Source organism: Cervus canadensis, chromosome 5 (assembly GCF_019320065.1).
Source record: "Cervus canadensis isolate Bull #8, Minnesota chromosome 5, ASM1932006v1, whole genome shotgun sequence".
Classification (NCBI taxonomy): domain Eukaryota; kingdom Metazoa; phylum Chordata; class Mammalia; order Artiodactyla; family Cervidae; genus Cervus; species Cervus canadensis.
This window is the reverse complement of record NC_057390.1, coordinates 93,617,214-93,631,660: the sequence shown is the minus strand read 5'-3', so window position 1 is coordinate 93,631,660 and position 14,447 is coordinate 93,617,214. Positions and strand designations below refer to the sequence as shown.

Here is a 14,447-nt window from a genome sequence, read left to right as displayed (position 1 = left end):
CCACGGAGCTGGCCGGCTGCGAGAATGGCCCCGCCTTTGGCTCGGCTCACAGGTGTATTCACTCAGTACGTGCTGTGTGCTGTGTTAGGCGCAACTGATGAGGGAGGGGATGTCAGGAGGGAAGAAGGGCCCGAATGGAAGCCTGGCGGGGGAACCAGTTCAGAATCAGCAAGCAGGACTTTGATGGAAGATGTTGAGAGCAAGAGGCCTGGGGTCTAGTCCTCAACTGCCCCCCGTGCTCCTACTTCCTTAGAACAGACCCAACCGAGATGGGGCCACCCTTAGCCAAACTTAGCTTCCTGAAGCCACCTCATCATGGCCAGCTTTGCTCTGAAACCTTCACTGGCTTCCCACCGTGGTCAGGACCAAGTCCGCCTCCTAGTTGGGGGTTCAGGGCCCTCCCGTGAACCCTTTTACCCGGGTACCCCTGTGAGGTACCCGTACCCCTCACCCGTCCTTGGGGGAGGGGGCATCTCCCACCCGCTGCCAACCTCACATGTGTTGCCTGAAGCAGCCGCTCTAGCTGTTTCCTGCGGATGCTCTGCTGTCCGGCCAGGCCCGCCTGGGGCAGCTCCGTTCCCCAGCCCCGTGTGCTGGACGCGTGGATCCAGCTGTGCACCTCAAAGACTGGCCGCCTCAGATGTATCCCCTGATGCCAGCTCATTGGAGTCCTTTTTAGCTAGAGTATTTTCAAAAGCATTTTTTAAAATTGGTTTCTTTCTGTATGGTTATATTTTAGGTATTTTTTTATGTTTTAAAATAACTTGAACTATACAAACATGATGGGCTTCCCTGGTGTCTCAGATGGTAAAGAATCTGCCTGCAATGCAGGAGGCCCAGGTTTGATCTCTGGACCGGGAAGATACTATGGAGAGGGAAATGGCAACCCACTTCAGTATTCTTGCCTGGAGAAACCCACGGACACAGGAGCCTGGCAGACTATAGTCCATGATGTTGCAGAGTTGGACACAACTGAGCGACTAACATAAAATACAAACACTGTAAGATAGAAAGCTAGGGGGTCACCCAGTTCTATTCTCTGGTGACAGTCTAATCTTCCAGGTTTTTCTTCCATGTACCTTTTTCATTTCCCTCCCTCCCTTCCTTCCTTTTTCTCCTTCCCTAGTTCTCCCCTGCTTCCCTCCCTTTCTCCTGTCTTCTTTCTCTCTCTCTCTTTTTTTTCTTTCTTTAGATTGTAGCTGGGGGAAAAAAAAAAATCCTGGAACTTTAATAACACAGTACTGGTGGAAAACCCATAGATCATATGCAAAGGAAATAACAAAAACAGGTGTCTAATATATATTTTTGTTCAGTCTGTAAGATGTCAAAAATTTTTTTATTGTGGTAAAAAAAAAAACACATAAGATTTACCACTTACCCTTTTTTAAGTGCACGGTTTAGTAGTATTAACTATATTTACATTGCTTTTTTTTCCATTGTGAAACAGACCCCAGAACTTTTTCATCTTGCATATCTGAAACTCTAAACCTATTAAACAACTGCTCAGAATTTCCCCTTCCCCTCCGCCCCTGGCAACCATCACTCTTACTTTCTCTTTCTACAAATTTGACTGCTTGAGATCCTTTGTATAAATAGAATCATACAATATTTATCTTTTTGTGACTGGCTTATTTCACTTAGCCTAATGTCTTCAAGGTACATCTATAGATGCTTGTTGTATTTAAGAAATGCGTGGCAAAGCCTTTAAGGCAGAAGTGAAAGTCCCGCCTTCACTCAGGGGATCCTGTGCCCACGCTTGCTCTCTCTGTTTTGCTTTAGCTCATCAACTTTAAGATACCATTGATTTGATTATGAGACAAAGCTATTTCAGGGACTTCCCTGGTGGTTATGTGTCTGAGACTCCGTGCTCCCAATGCAGGGGGCCCAGGTTCGATCCCTGATCAGGGGACTAGATCCCACCTGCTGCAACTAAGAGTTTGCATGCCACAGCTAAAGAGCAAAGATCCCATGGGCCGAAAATAAGACCCAGCAAAGTCAAATAAATAAATATTAAAGAAAAAAGTTGAAAAAAAAGATACCATTGATTCAATTATTAGACAAAACTATTTCAATGGCTTCCCTGGTGGTCCATGGCTAAGACTCCACACTTCCAATGCAGGGCATCCAGGGTCGATTCCTGGTCAGGGAACTAGATCTCTCTTGCCACAACTCAGAGTTCACATGCAGCAGCTAGAGACCCTGTGTGCAGCGGCAAAGATCGAAGACCCCACGTGCCACCACTAAGACCCGGCACAGCCTAACAAATAGATATTAAACAAGCAAAACCAACCTCAGAGATGTTAGAATGGAGAAAAAAATTCTAGGGCTAGATTTTACGCCACACACACACATGTTTAGAATTGTTTTCACTCAGGTGAGATAAGATCAATGCAGTTGGGCCCTTAGCCTCTTCCTCTCGCCCCACTAGCTACATAGCCCTCCAGCTTCCCTTCTTTCGCTAACTCTAGGGCGGTTGCCAGCTCTCCACCCTGACTGTCCGTACCACTGCCGCTCCGCTCAGTCGGTCTGCACGGGCACTAGTGCACGTTCTGCGCCCGCTTGTGGGATTCCTAAGAGCAGAGAGTCACACTGATGATGGGCATCATCAGTTTGCTTTCCCCAAAGGTTGCGCCCATGCACACAACCACCTACAGCTTTCGAGAGGGCCTTTCAAACAATTTCTAGGGCAGACTCTCTGACCCACGACTCACCCCTCCCACAGACGGGGAAGCTAAAATCCCAACGAGTAAGAACCTTGTCTGATGTCACAGGTGGCAGTGTTGGAGTTAGACCCAAGAAGCCTCCTGGTGTCCAGGCTGCTGTTGTTGCTAAAAAGAAGCCACCCATCTGGGGTGGCCTCACTCTCCTGAGAGTCTTACCCTCTCACTTAAACACCTTTCATGGCTCCCTAGTGCCTGCGAGACAAGTTCCAGATTCAACCCACTCCACCATCTGGGGCTGCTGCCTTCAAGGTCGTGATATGGTCTAGCAGTCAAGTGCATGAGTTCTGAAGCTACGTGGTCCTAGGCTCTCATCTCTGCTCCGCTACTTCATTGAGCAACTATTGCTATGTGCCTATCTCATGAAAAATGCTGGGTAAATACTTTGCTCTCTACCTGAGAACCCCGGGCAAGCTCTTTTACAGCTGTGACCCTCACTTTCCTTGTGTTTAAGGACTGCAGACATGGTCTGAGTCCAGTTCTCTGCCTAACACCTGGTGCCCAGTGAGCCTCATTAATGGGCGCTGTTCTTTGTATCAGGACTGTCAGTCCCATTTGTGCCCACATCATTCTTAATGTCCCACATCCTCAAGCTGGCCTCACTGGGAACTGCCTGGCAGCTGCACGGGGGCAGGGCTGTTTTTTTGTTTTTTTGTTTTTAATAATCTTCTACACTACCACTGGCTCAGACGGCAAAGAATCTGCCTGCCAAGCAGGAGACGCAGATTCCTTCTCTGGGTCAGGAAGATCCCCTGGAGAGGGGAATGGCAACCCACTCCAGTGTTCTTACCTGGACAATCCCATGGACAGAGGGGGCTGGCGGGCTACAGTCCCTGGGGTTAGAAAGAGTTGGACACGATTGAGCACGCGCACACGCACACAGCCACCGGCGGGCTGGGAGATGGCTATGTAGGTGATCTTCGGAGTTCTGGGGAGTTACAGTCCCAGAGAAGTTCTTGGGGTCCCTTCCAACAGAGGAGGAGGAATTCTGCGTGGCTGTTGGCCCAGAGGCTTCGGGGCAGGATCTGAGGAGGGGCTGGGGACTTGTCTGGACAGCAGAACACATACTTTGGTCCCCTCCACCCCTGGTTCTGGCCTCTGTCTCTGCCATCGGTTTGCTGTGGGATTTTGTGCAAAGAGCCTCTCCTCGCTGGGCGTCAGCTTCCCCAGCGGTCATAGAAGAAGCCCGGTCCGGTCCCCCTGGAGTGATGCAGGTACAGTGGAAACAACAGAGGAATGAAAAACCTTCAGGAAGCTGTAAAGTGCTGTAAGCGTGTGCGGGCAGGCCACCTGGGGGTGCTTGGCCTGGCTTCCCATCAGGGCTCCGCTCTGGTCCAGTGCTCCCTCCCTTCCCGGTCGCTCTCCCTCTCTGCCTCCCTGCCTCCCTCCCTCCCTCCCTGCCATCACGGAGCGCTGGCTCCCGGCATGCCGCGCGCCGCTGACAGCCTTATAAATAGTCGCCTTTGCGGGCGGCTGGCGAGGACAGGCAGGGCACGCACTGGCCCCTGTGCCCACCCTCACCCTTCCCCCAGGTCAGTGTGTGCCCGTGTGTGCGCTTGTGCACGTGTGTTGGGGGGGGCGCCCCTGCCGGGAATGGGGAAGTTGCACGCACCTGGGGGGATTGGGTGTCTGTGCGTGTCGGGGTCTCCTCGGGCTTCGTGTGGCTGTGCTCCTATCCCAGCTTGTGATCTGTAAGTATCTGCCTGGTGGTATTCCCCAGGCTCTGCGCTAGGTGTCTGTGCCACACTGTGTGTGTCCTGTGGTTGGGGGTGTGTGTATGTGTGGTGTTCTCCCTCCCGGCCTCCGTGACAGTCACCCCTTTGTCCCACTGGCACTCCTGGGGCTCCGGGTCCCTGCCCTTGGCCCGTCTCAGCTGGGGACCTGGGAGGGGAGCTGTGGCTGGGCTCCCTGCCCCAGGACCTGGGAGGGGTCAGCCTAGGTGTTGGGAGGAGCTACCCTGTCATGTCATTTTTAGTGCTGGGGGGACAGGAAGCCCCCTGGATGTTTGGCCCCCTGCCCCAGCCTCCTGAAAGGGCAGGGGCTTGGAGGGAGCCCTGAGCCAGCCCGTGGGGCCTTTCCTGAGTGCCATTCAGCTACCTTCCTGGGACCCTCCAGCAGCAGCTGGACTGGGCTTGGGGGTTCGCACCCAGAGAGGGGACCCCAGCTGCCCAAGGTCACACAGCTAAGTGATAAGAGTTGGGACTTGAACCCTAGCCAGTTGCCAACCACTGAGAAGGCTGCATCTGGTCAGGAGCCGGGAGGCCTGGCTCTTGCCCTGGCCTTGCCTTGTGATTGAGGTGAAGTCCTGGTCCTTTCGGGCCTTGGCCTCCCGGGCCCCTCAGCAGACCACCCAGTCATGTGAGGAGTTGCCGTGGTCCTGACCAGGGGGCCTTATAAGGCCTGGGTGCTGAGCCCGTAACCCAACTCTGCCCTAGACCCTTGGCCTCTGTGAGGACTCCTCACAACCCAAGTTATTTTGGACCAAGAAGCGGCAGGTGCCAGCAGGGCAGAGGGGCTTAGGTTACCAGGAGGGGGTGGGGCGGGGTGGGTTGGGGTCCAGGCCACTCCTCGGGGCGTCGCTGCAGGCTGTCCCTGGCCAGGGGACCCTCTCCCTCCCCCACCAGCGGCGGAGGGCCACTGGCAGCTCTTAGCCTTCCTTCAGCACACTCAGCAGGAAAAAGGCTATAGGTCATACCCCACGGGGGGTGAGACGGTCAGCAAGCTGCTGAAGGACCTAGCAGATGCCAGGCCCAGGGTAGCAGAAAACGCCGCCCCCAGTGTGACCCCAGCCAGGCCTTGGGCAGGTCTCTCCTCCTCCCCAAGCCTCACTTCCCTCCCAAGACAGCTGTGCGGATGGAGTGAGGCCCCCAGCCCCATGCTCTGCCAGGGCCAGGCCCAGAGGGGTGGGACACAGGCCTACAGTACAGCAGAGAGGCCCAGTACAGCGTGGAGTGTGAGATGCTGGAGGCCGGTCACCTGCCGGTGTGGGAGTGGAGAGCAGAGTCCAGGAAGGCTTCCTGAAGGAGGTGGGACCTGAACTGAGTCCTCAACAGTAGCTTCTTGGGGAAGGGCATTCAGGTGTCGGGTGCAACATTAGCTGGGACCTGCAGGTGGGACATGATAGTGGTGAGTGAGGGAGCTCCAAGCAGTTCAGGCAGTGGCCTCCAGGGGAGGGCTCCCAAGGGGACTAGATTGCTGGGCTCGATCAGCTACGTTAGGGTTTATTTGGGGGATGGAGGGGGCCCCAGGTGGAAGTGTTTTAAGCAGGCAAGGATGTGGTTTGATGCTTGTCAGAGAAAATCCTGCAGGTTGCCTGGTGGGGTGTGGAGGTGGGGAGGCCCACGGAAGGCCGGGCAGTGGCTAGTTTCCCTGCTTGGAACAAGGAAGTGGTGGTGAGGACACAGCCTGGAGGGAAATTCTGGAGTGAGAGGGCTGGGACGTGCTTGTGTCGGGTGGAGGTGGGTGGGGAGAAGGGCGTTCACACTGACCGGGGCCTCTGGCTGGGTGATAGAACACGTAGCTTCGGATGATGTAAGGGCTGTTTAGAGGCTGGGGGTCTCTGGGGTCTCTGGGTCTGTCCAGGGGCTGTGTTTGTGGGAGGCTGGGGAGAGAGGCCTGGGCTGGCTGGGCAGAGACGAGGGTCCAGGGAACCTGAGGCCAACAGTGAGAGGGCAGAGTAGGGACACCGGGCAGGGGTCCCAGGCAGAAGGAATGCTGACCCAGGCTTTGGGGTCAAAGGTTAAGGCAAAAGGGTGTGTGGTGGTTGCTGGGAGCCTTGGGGAAGGCTGGGGGATGAGGAGTGAAGAAGTGGGAGCCACAGATGTGTCGTGGCAACTCCAGAGGGACTGATGGGAAGGGGAGAGGGAGGGAGACCTCTGAGCTGTGGATGCAGAGGGGTGGGATCCCAAGAGGCACTGGGCTTGACTGACAAGCTGAGGGGAAAGGGGTGCAAGGTCCTCAGGCAGGGAGGCGGCAGGGGCCATGTCAGGGTGGAAGTTGGGCCTTCCACCCAACTCTGCTGCATAACAGCAGAGAGGCCCAGTATAGCATCGTGTGTGCAAAGCTGGAGGCCGGTCACCTGCCAGTGTGGGAGTGGAGGGCAAAGTCCAGGAAGGCCTCCTGAAGGAGGCGGCACCTGAACTGAGTCCTCAACAATAGCTCCTTGGGGAAGGGCATTCAGGTGTTGGGTGCAACATTACAGGGGCAGAAGCCAGGGGACCCACTCAGTTGAGAACCACGCAGGCTGTGGACCAAATATAGACCTGCAGCTCTCTTCCCTTTGGCCTCTGTGTCCCTTCGAGCATCCTGGTCCAAACCCCTCCTAGATGAGGACACCTTCCTGCCTCCCGGGCTTTCCTCCCGCTCTGGGGAGCGTTGTCAAGGTGTCAGGCAGACGCAAGACCCAGGGCCTGTTTTCCGGGACTTGGGAAGGAAACAGTTCAGCAGTTGCAGGAGCCTCTGTTTACGCCTCTGGCTGTCAACCTCGCTCTTGGGTGGGCTGGAGGGGCTGCTGCCCGCCCTGCGTGCGACAGGTGAGGCAGTGGAGGCAACCGGAGGAAAGGTGACTTCGCTAAGATCTCCCAGCCTCCTGGGCCTCCCCTGCCCCCAGCGGCCCCTCCACCCTCAGAAGACCAGGCCAGGGCCTGGCCCCCACCTTGGGGGGCTGGCCGGGGGCAGAGGCTTGATGTCCGAGAAACCCCCCTCACTCGGCTGCCTGTGCCCTTGTCTTGCAGAGTGCTGACTCGGCTGCCCGGATCACGGCAGGATGGAAGGTATGGGAGTGCCTCTCCTTGCCCGCTCACAGCCTGGGCCTCAGTGCGCCCATCTGTTAAAGGGGTGTGCTTTCGGCGGACGTGCGGGGACAGTTTGCAGGCAGCTCTGGAGCTGCTGGAAGGACCTGTCTGGGGGCCTCCGGCATCTTTCTCGGGCCTCTCGCGGGATGTACCAGCTCCAAGATTAATTTTAGAAGGAATGAGGCTTCCTTGAGGCTTCTCAGGGCCCCATAGCTCACCTCCTACACTGGTATTTATAGAGCTGAATCTCTGGCTCTTTCTGGAGAGGGGCACAGTGCTGGTGAGGGAAGGCCTTCCCTGCGGAGAGGCCCCAAGCGTGCAAATGCCAAGGCAAACAAGGACACGCTCCTGCCCCTCTCCCATACCAGTGGGGTTGAGTCTTGAGCATGTCTTGGGCCCTTCTGGCTCCTGCGGGCTGGGTCCTGCAGGGAGACGTGGGCAGAGCGCCCAGCTGGCCTGCCTCCTGGCGGCACCACCCGTCCCATCCCTGGCGCTGGGTCCCAGCCCGGGCGGCTCTTAAAGGAGCCCAGAGGGCCCGGCTGCTGCTGCTGCCTGAGGCCGGCAGTTGTCCTTCCACCCCCGGGGCTCTGAACATAGGTACCGCTGGGCTGTGGCCACCCCCCCCACGCCAGGCTTGTGCCTTTTCACATGGCCGCAGACGATGGAAGCCCACAGAAGTCATTCTTCTAGCAGCTCCTCAAGAACCCCAGGAGCTTACCAAGCTCACCTCCCCCTTGGCACACAGCGAGCTCCTACTTCCCTGAGAAGCGGGGAAGGCTGGGCAGCTTGGGAAGAGGCCCCCATCCCAGTTCAAGCAGGCGCCTGCCTCCAGGCCTTGGTCCCTTCTGTATGGTGGAGCTGCCGTCTGGCTGAGTTCAAGGCGGAGGTTGAAACGCAAGCTCCCTCCCGCCCTCTCTAAGCAAGGGTTCCATGTGCCCACCGCAGCCCTCTTTCCCGGCAACCGTCTCCAGGGCAACGTATGTTGTGGTTGCCAACTCCACACTGGTACCGCCTAGGGGAGGCAGGCGATGGGCAGGCCCAGAGCCTGAAGGGGGAGGCTGGGGGACACTGCAGACCAGGACCATGGGGGTCTGCTGCTCGGCGACAGACCCCCGCATCATGGAAGACTCTAGAGCCAGAGGTGACCCGACACCTTGGTCCAGCTGCCCACAGGGAGGGGCCATGAGGGTGGGCGTCCGAGGCCCTCAGCGTCACCCTCACGGCCTGTGCTGAGCCTGACTTCCAGGCCTTGGTCCCCGTGGGTCTCTCCGCCTGGATCATCTTCACCTCCCCGGCCTGTCCCAGTCTCTGCGTTTCCCTCGCCCCATATCACTCGCTCTGGGCTGATTCGTTTGCCTCTCTGATGCGGTGATGAGCAGTGTGATGAGTCCCTCTGCCTGGGGCTCAGCTACAGGCCTAGGACCTCAGAGGTGCCTCTGGCTCCTTGTCCAGTGACTCACTTGAGCTCTGCTCCCCTCTTCTCTCCCGCAGAGAAGCTGAAGAAAACCAAGATCATCTTTGTGGTGGGTGAGTCCAAGGCAGGCGGGTGAGGCAGCGAGAAGGGCGCGGCTTCAAAGGCCTCCCGGTGGGAGCCTGGGCTTGGGGGGCACCCTGGGCTCTGCCCCCCTCCTCCCTGGGTGACCCGGGCAGACACCCCCGTCCCTGCAGGGGTCCCGTTTCTCAGGACTTCTGAATGGGTGGGCACTTGCAGGCGGGCCCGGTTCGGGGAAGGGCACCCAGTGCGAGAAGATTGTCCAGAAGTACGGCTACACCCACCTCTCCACCGGAGACCTCCTGCGGGCCGAGGTCAGCTCGGGCTCAGCTAGGGGCAAGATGCTGTCAGAAATCATGGAGAAGGGGCAGCTGGTGCCACTGGTGAGTGGGCCCCAGCGGGATGAGGGTTGGAGGGGCAGTGGTGGCCCTGCATGGATGCCAACCAGCAAAGCCCATGACACATCGGCAGGGCTGACCATGACCTTCCCTGGCTCTGAGAGTCCTCATTGCCATTGGCAGAAAATTCCCTCCAGAAGCTCCCAAGAGCCTCCAGGACCTGCCTGCCGACGCCCTTCAGCGCCCCTCCCCACACCCCCCGAGTCCTCACCCCCGGCCCCAGCTCTGCACCCTCCCAGCACCCCGACCTTTCTGTCTGCTCACATTCATCCTACTCCTTCCTGCCTGGAATGTTCCTTCTTCCTCAGCTTTCAGACCTTGCTGACTCCCTCAGATTTGGGCCTGCCCCCCACTTTAGGCTCCCGCCCCCCACTTTAGGCTCCAGTCGCCCCCACTTCTTTGCCAGTATATAGCCCATGTCATTCTTGGAAACTGTAAATGAACTGTGTAATGGTCTGTCCCCTCAGCAGGCTGTGAGTGTGCTGAGGACAGGGAAGTTCTGCTTTCTTCAGAGCTGTGTCCTCAGGGCTCAGACAGAAGGCTGAAAGGAGGGCCCCAGTCATATTATTGAGTGAATGAAGAAAAGAATGGATGATTGAATGAATGGCCCAATCAATCAATCAATCAATCAAGTCTTTGTAATTCAGAGGTGGCTTCCTGGAGAGGGCGGCTTGTTTGTGAAATCTGTTAGGGCAGAGAGCATTTCTGACTGTGGGGCGGTGTGTACAGAGGCTTGAGCAGGGCCTAGAGAAGAGGGGCTCATGACCCTCCCTTCTTTTCCTGCGCCCCCAGGAGACAGTGCTGGACATGCTCCGGGATGCCATGGTGGCCAAAGTAGATACTTCCAAAGGCTTCTTGATTGACGGCTACCCCCGGGAGGTGCAGCAGGGGGAGGAGTTTGAGCGGAGGGTAAGTGGAACCCGGGGAGCTGTGACCCGGAGCGGGCAGGCAGGAGCTGCCGTGATGGGCAGTTTTGAGACGAGGGAGAGAGAGACTGACCATCGGAGGGTGGCAGGGTGGGCAAGGAGGAAGACCAGGATGACTCTCTGGAGATCTTTCTGAAGTCTAGAGGAAAATGAGTAGAAGAGGAGGCAGCGGGCTGGGGGGTTCACAAACCTGGCCGTGGGTTCCCGTTCAGCTGTTTGAGGCCTTGGGCCAGTCATCCTGCCTTTCTGAACCTCGTGTCTCCAATTGCAAAATGGGGACAGACATTATCCTTGAAAGGAAGTATGGAGGTTATAGAGAATGCACCCTTCAAAAGTGGGACTTGGCACCCCGTGGACACACAGTCAGAGGGGCAGGAAACAGCATAGACGGCGCTGGAAGGTCAGGGGATGTGAGGAGAACAGAATCTGTGGGGCAGGGCAACTTGAAGTACCATGGGGAAGGAGGTTCAGGCCCGGCTGAGGTCTTGAATGCCATGGGGGGAGTCTAGTCCCCTTCCAGGCACCACAGGAAGTTTGGCTAGACAGAGACAGCCTTGAGGAGGAGGAGTCTTTGGGCTGCCTGGCACGAGTGCCCTCCAGGAGGATCTTCTCCAGGGTGGGAACACCTCACCCAAACACACACATGTACAGGCAGGTGACCACAGGCATACAAACACAGGTACATGTACACACAAGTACCGACAGACACGCATGCACAAGGCCAGAGGCGTATGTACACATGTACACAGGCATGTGGTGTACACACCCACACACTCATGCAATGTGTGTGCAAGGAAGCAGGGTGTAGGATATCCCAATACAGGGACACACAGAGATGCACCCAAGTGTGCACAGAGATGTGCACACATACACACATGTATACACACAGATGTACACACACATGCACACACACATACACATGTACACTCAGGTGTATGCACGTACACGTATACATACACACAGGTGTACTCAGGTATACACAGAGATTGTACACATATACACACACACAGATGTACACATATACATACACACATACACAAGTGTACATACATACACACACCTCTGATAAATGCCAATACCTCTGACGTCACAGGCCATATGGGGAAACAGGAAACTGCAAGTTCCTAGGAGGAGGGAGAGGTCAGCAAGGGTGGATGGGGACTCAGGGGCAATTCTCAGCAGCAGGGCCATATATGGGGAGGACCTGACATCTTAGGGGGCTGGGGTAGGACAGACTTCCATCTCCACTGCCCGTCTCTGTGAGATTGGGCCATCTTTGGGCTTTCACAGCTTTGAGCCTAACCCAGTAGAAATATACCATATTTCTTTAAAAAAATATATTTTTTTGGCTGCTCCAGGTCTTAGTTGCAACACACGGGCTCTTTAATTGCAGCACTTGGGCTCTTATTTGCAGCTTATGGGTTCTAGTTCCCTGATCAGGGATCAAACCTGAGCTCCCTGCATCAGGAGTAAGGAGTCTTAGCCATTGGACCACCAGGGGCATCACAACACCGTATTTCTCAACCTCTAAGAGGCTGCAGGACCTCAAGAAAGTATCTATCCTGGCCTGGGATTCAGTTTCCCTGTCTGTGAGATGGGGATTGGCTGGGCTTCCTTTGAGCTAGGAGGTCTTGGATCCTGAAGTCCGATGCCAGGCAGCCCTGAGTATGTCCTGACGTACCAGCTGTGTGACGTCACTTCAGGCCGTGACAGTCACGTCTAGAATAATGTGGTCAATGAAAGACCCCATCCTTCCTGGGGCTGTTGTGGGTGATACTGTGGGTGCTGGACTTGGCACAGGGCCCAGCTCCACTGTGTCCTCCAGCCTCTGGAAACCTGGTCTGCTTGGCTCTGGCCACCAGGGGGCGCCTGGGCCTCACTGAAGGAGGACTGGTCGACCTGGTCCTTCCAAACCTTCTCCGCCGATGAAATGCTTATTCCAGTGACAGTGACATTGTTGGGAACTCTCAGAGCTCAGCAGCCCCTTGCCCCTTCACTCAACCCTTGTTCCTTAGTCAGGCTCACATCAGCTCTACAGGTATAAGATGCATCTACCTGCCCTCAGGGGCTCCAGGTCTGCCTGGGAGAGGGATGTTAAGTAAATAACCAGAAGGCCCTCCTGAGGCAAGTCTTCCCATGTGGCTCCATGGCTCTGCCTGCCAATGCAGGAGCTGCAAGATACGAGGGTTCGATCCCTGGTCAGGAAGATCCCTTGAAGGAGGGAATGGCAACTCAACCCATTCCAGTATTCTTGCCAGGATAATCCCATGGACAGAGGAGCCTGGTGGGCTACAGTCCATGCAGTTGCAGAGTCTGAAGCAACTGAGCACACACGCACACACTCCTGGGACAAGCAAGCTCAAGGCAGAAGTAAAGGGGAGTGACTGCAGAAAAGTGAAAGAGCATGTTAGTCGCTCAGTCTTGTCCGACCCTTTGTGACCCCATGGGCTATTGTTCACCAAGCTCCTCTGTCATGGGATTCTCCAGGCAAGAATACTGGAGTGGGTTTCCTTCTCCAGGGGATCTTCCCTACCCAGGGATCGAACTGAGCCTCCTGTGTTGCAGGCAGATTCTTTGCTATCTGAGCCACCGGGGAGAGCATCCCAGAGAGCTGGGACTGTGCTTGGGGCGGGGGAGGGCGCATCTGAGAAGACTGCCCTAGAGGAATGAGATTTTAGCTCAAATCGGAAGGCGAGCTCTTGGTGTTGAGGGAAATGGTTTCTGAATGAGGTTCCCAGAATGAGCAGAGGCCTGGTGAGGCAGGGGTGAGAGCCCGACCACAGCCGATCATGTGGCTGAAGCCAGGACAGCAAAGGCATGAGGAGCATGAGATGAGGAGGGCAGGTCAGGTGAGGAGTTAGGTCTTTCTCCTGAGGGTACTGGGGAGCCATGGAAGAGGTGTGAGCAGGGGAGAGGCAGGGCAGATCGGTTTGAGGAAGGTTCCTTAGGCTGCCTTGGGAAAGGGCTGGAAGGTCTGAGTGGGTCTCAAGCGGGCCTCAGAAGTGGAAAGTGGGGGAGAAGGTGGCCCCAGGGGGCGGGAGTGGACCCTCTGTAAATAACACCCTGCCGGCAGATCGCACAGCCCACGCTACTGCTGTATGTGGACGCCGGCCCTGAGACCATGACCAAGCGGCTCCTGAAGCGCGGAGAGACCAGCGGGCGTGTGGACGACAACGAAGAGACCATCAAGAAGCGTCTGGAAACCTACTACAAGGCCACAGAGCCCGTCATCGCCTTCTACGAGAAACGCGGCATTGTTCGCAAGGTGCAGGCCCAAGAAAAAACCTGGGTCTTTGCCTGGCATGGCCTCCAATTGCTGTCACCCTGGGACAGCCCTCCTGTCTGGGCCTTGGTTTCCCTCACTGGTTGGACAAGAAGCTGCTGTCCACTGTGGCTGGGCTTGGGGAGCCTGGCTTGGCCTCTAGGGGGGTGGGGTCAGCCCCCTGCCTTGGTGGGGTCCACCCAGCCCCCTCACCAAGCCCCGCAGGCATCCTGCCCTCACGGCCCATCTCCCTACAGGTCAACGCCGAAGGCTCTGTGGACAGTGTCTTCTCCCAGGTCTGCACCCACCTGGACGCCCTCAAGTAGCCAAGCTGGAGCCCCCTCCCCAGCGAGAGCCCCGCCCCACCCTCCTCCTGACTCGAGGCCTTGCCGGCCTGAGCTCAGCGCCTCCACCCTGCCCGGCTGAGCACAGGCAGAGGAAGCCACTTTATCCTGTTTTCATGGACAGCCAAGCACTAAAGGAGTTTCCAAGGACATTCAGTTTTATTCCTTTTTCTTTGCTTCCATCAGGGTTGATTCACAGGGCGTGGACGCCCCAGCCTTGAGTCCCCAGCCCGTCCCCCTCCGGTTCCTTGTTGGGGCCCCTCTCAACCCGCTTCAGCTGGTGCCCCCTCCTTGCTGCAGAGGAAAACCCCCCTCACACAGGGGTGTGCTGGGCCCGGGCTGTGCCAGGCCGGGGGATGCTGGGTGATGGAGCTGGGGTCCTGGCTCTCAGGGGCTCATGGTCAGGCAGAGCTGGGCCCTGGCCTGGCTTCCCCTGTATCCTTGCTATGTGGCCTTGACCTTGAGCCCCTTAGCTCTCTGAGCATGTTTTCTGTCCCAAACCATTGCTGGGG

General features: G+C 56.8%; 1 protein-coding gene across 5 annotated transcripts; it reads left to right on the top strand.

Moving 5' to 3' along the window:
• Positions 1-4,165: 4,165 nt before the first annotated feature.
• On the top strand, positions 4,166-14,087 carry AK1 (adenylate kinase 1). 5 transcript variants are annotated; one of them, XM_043469663.1, is made up of 7 exons: positions 4,166-4,252; positions 7,454-7,492; positions 9,005-9,040; positions 9,225-9,388; positions 10,196-10,312; positions 13,403-13,594; positions 13,849-14,087. In XM_043469663.1, exons 2-7 carry the CDS (start codon positions 7,486-7,488, stop codon positions 13,915-13,917), a joined length of 585 nt encoding a protein of 194 aa, XP_043325598.1. In that variant the 5' UTR covers positions 4,166-4,252; positions 7,454-7,485; the 3' UTR covers positions 13,918-14,087. The 5 variants fall into 5 exon arrangements, with proteins under 5 accessions (XP_043325598.1, XP_043325601.1, XP_043325600.1 ...); XM_043469666.1 differs by lacking the exon at positions 4,166-4,252 and adding an exon at positions 4,394-4,411; XM_043469665.1 differs by lacking the exon at positions 4,166-4,252 and adding an exon at positions 5,412-5,746.
• Positions 14,088-14,447: the final 360 nt, after the last annotated feature.

Excerpts from the sequence above, each read along its gene's own strand:
- AK1 (XM_043469662.1), top strand. The coding sequence starts at position 8,597 with ATGGGGGTCTGCTGCTCGGCGACAGACCCCCGCATCATGGAAGACTCT. Across the intron at positions 8,655-9,004 it reads GGAAGACTCTAGAGCCAGAG|AGAAGCTGAAGAAAACCAAG; the intron begins GTGACCCGACAC and ends TCTCTCCCGCAG. Across the intron at positions 10,313-13,402 it reads GGGAGGAGTTTGAGCGGAGG|ATCGCACAGCCCACGCTACT; the intron begins GTAAGTGGAACC and ends CCCTGCCGGCAG.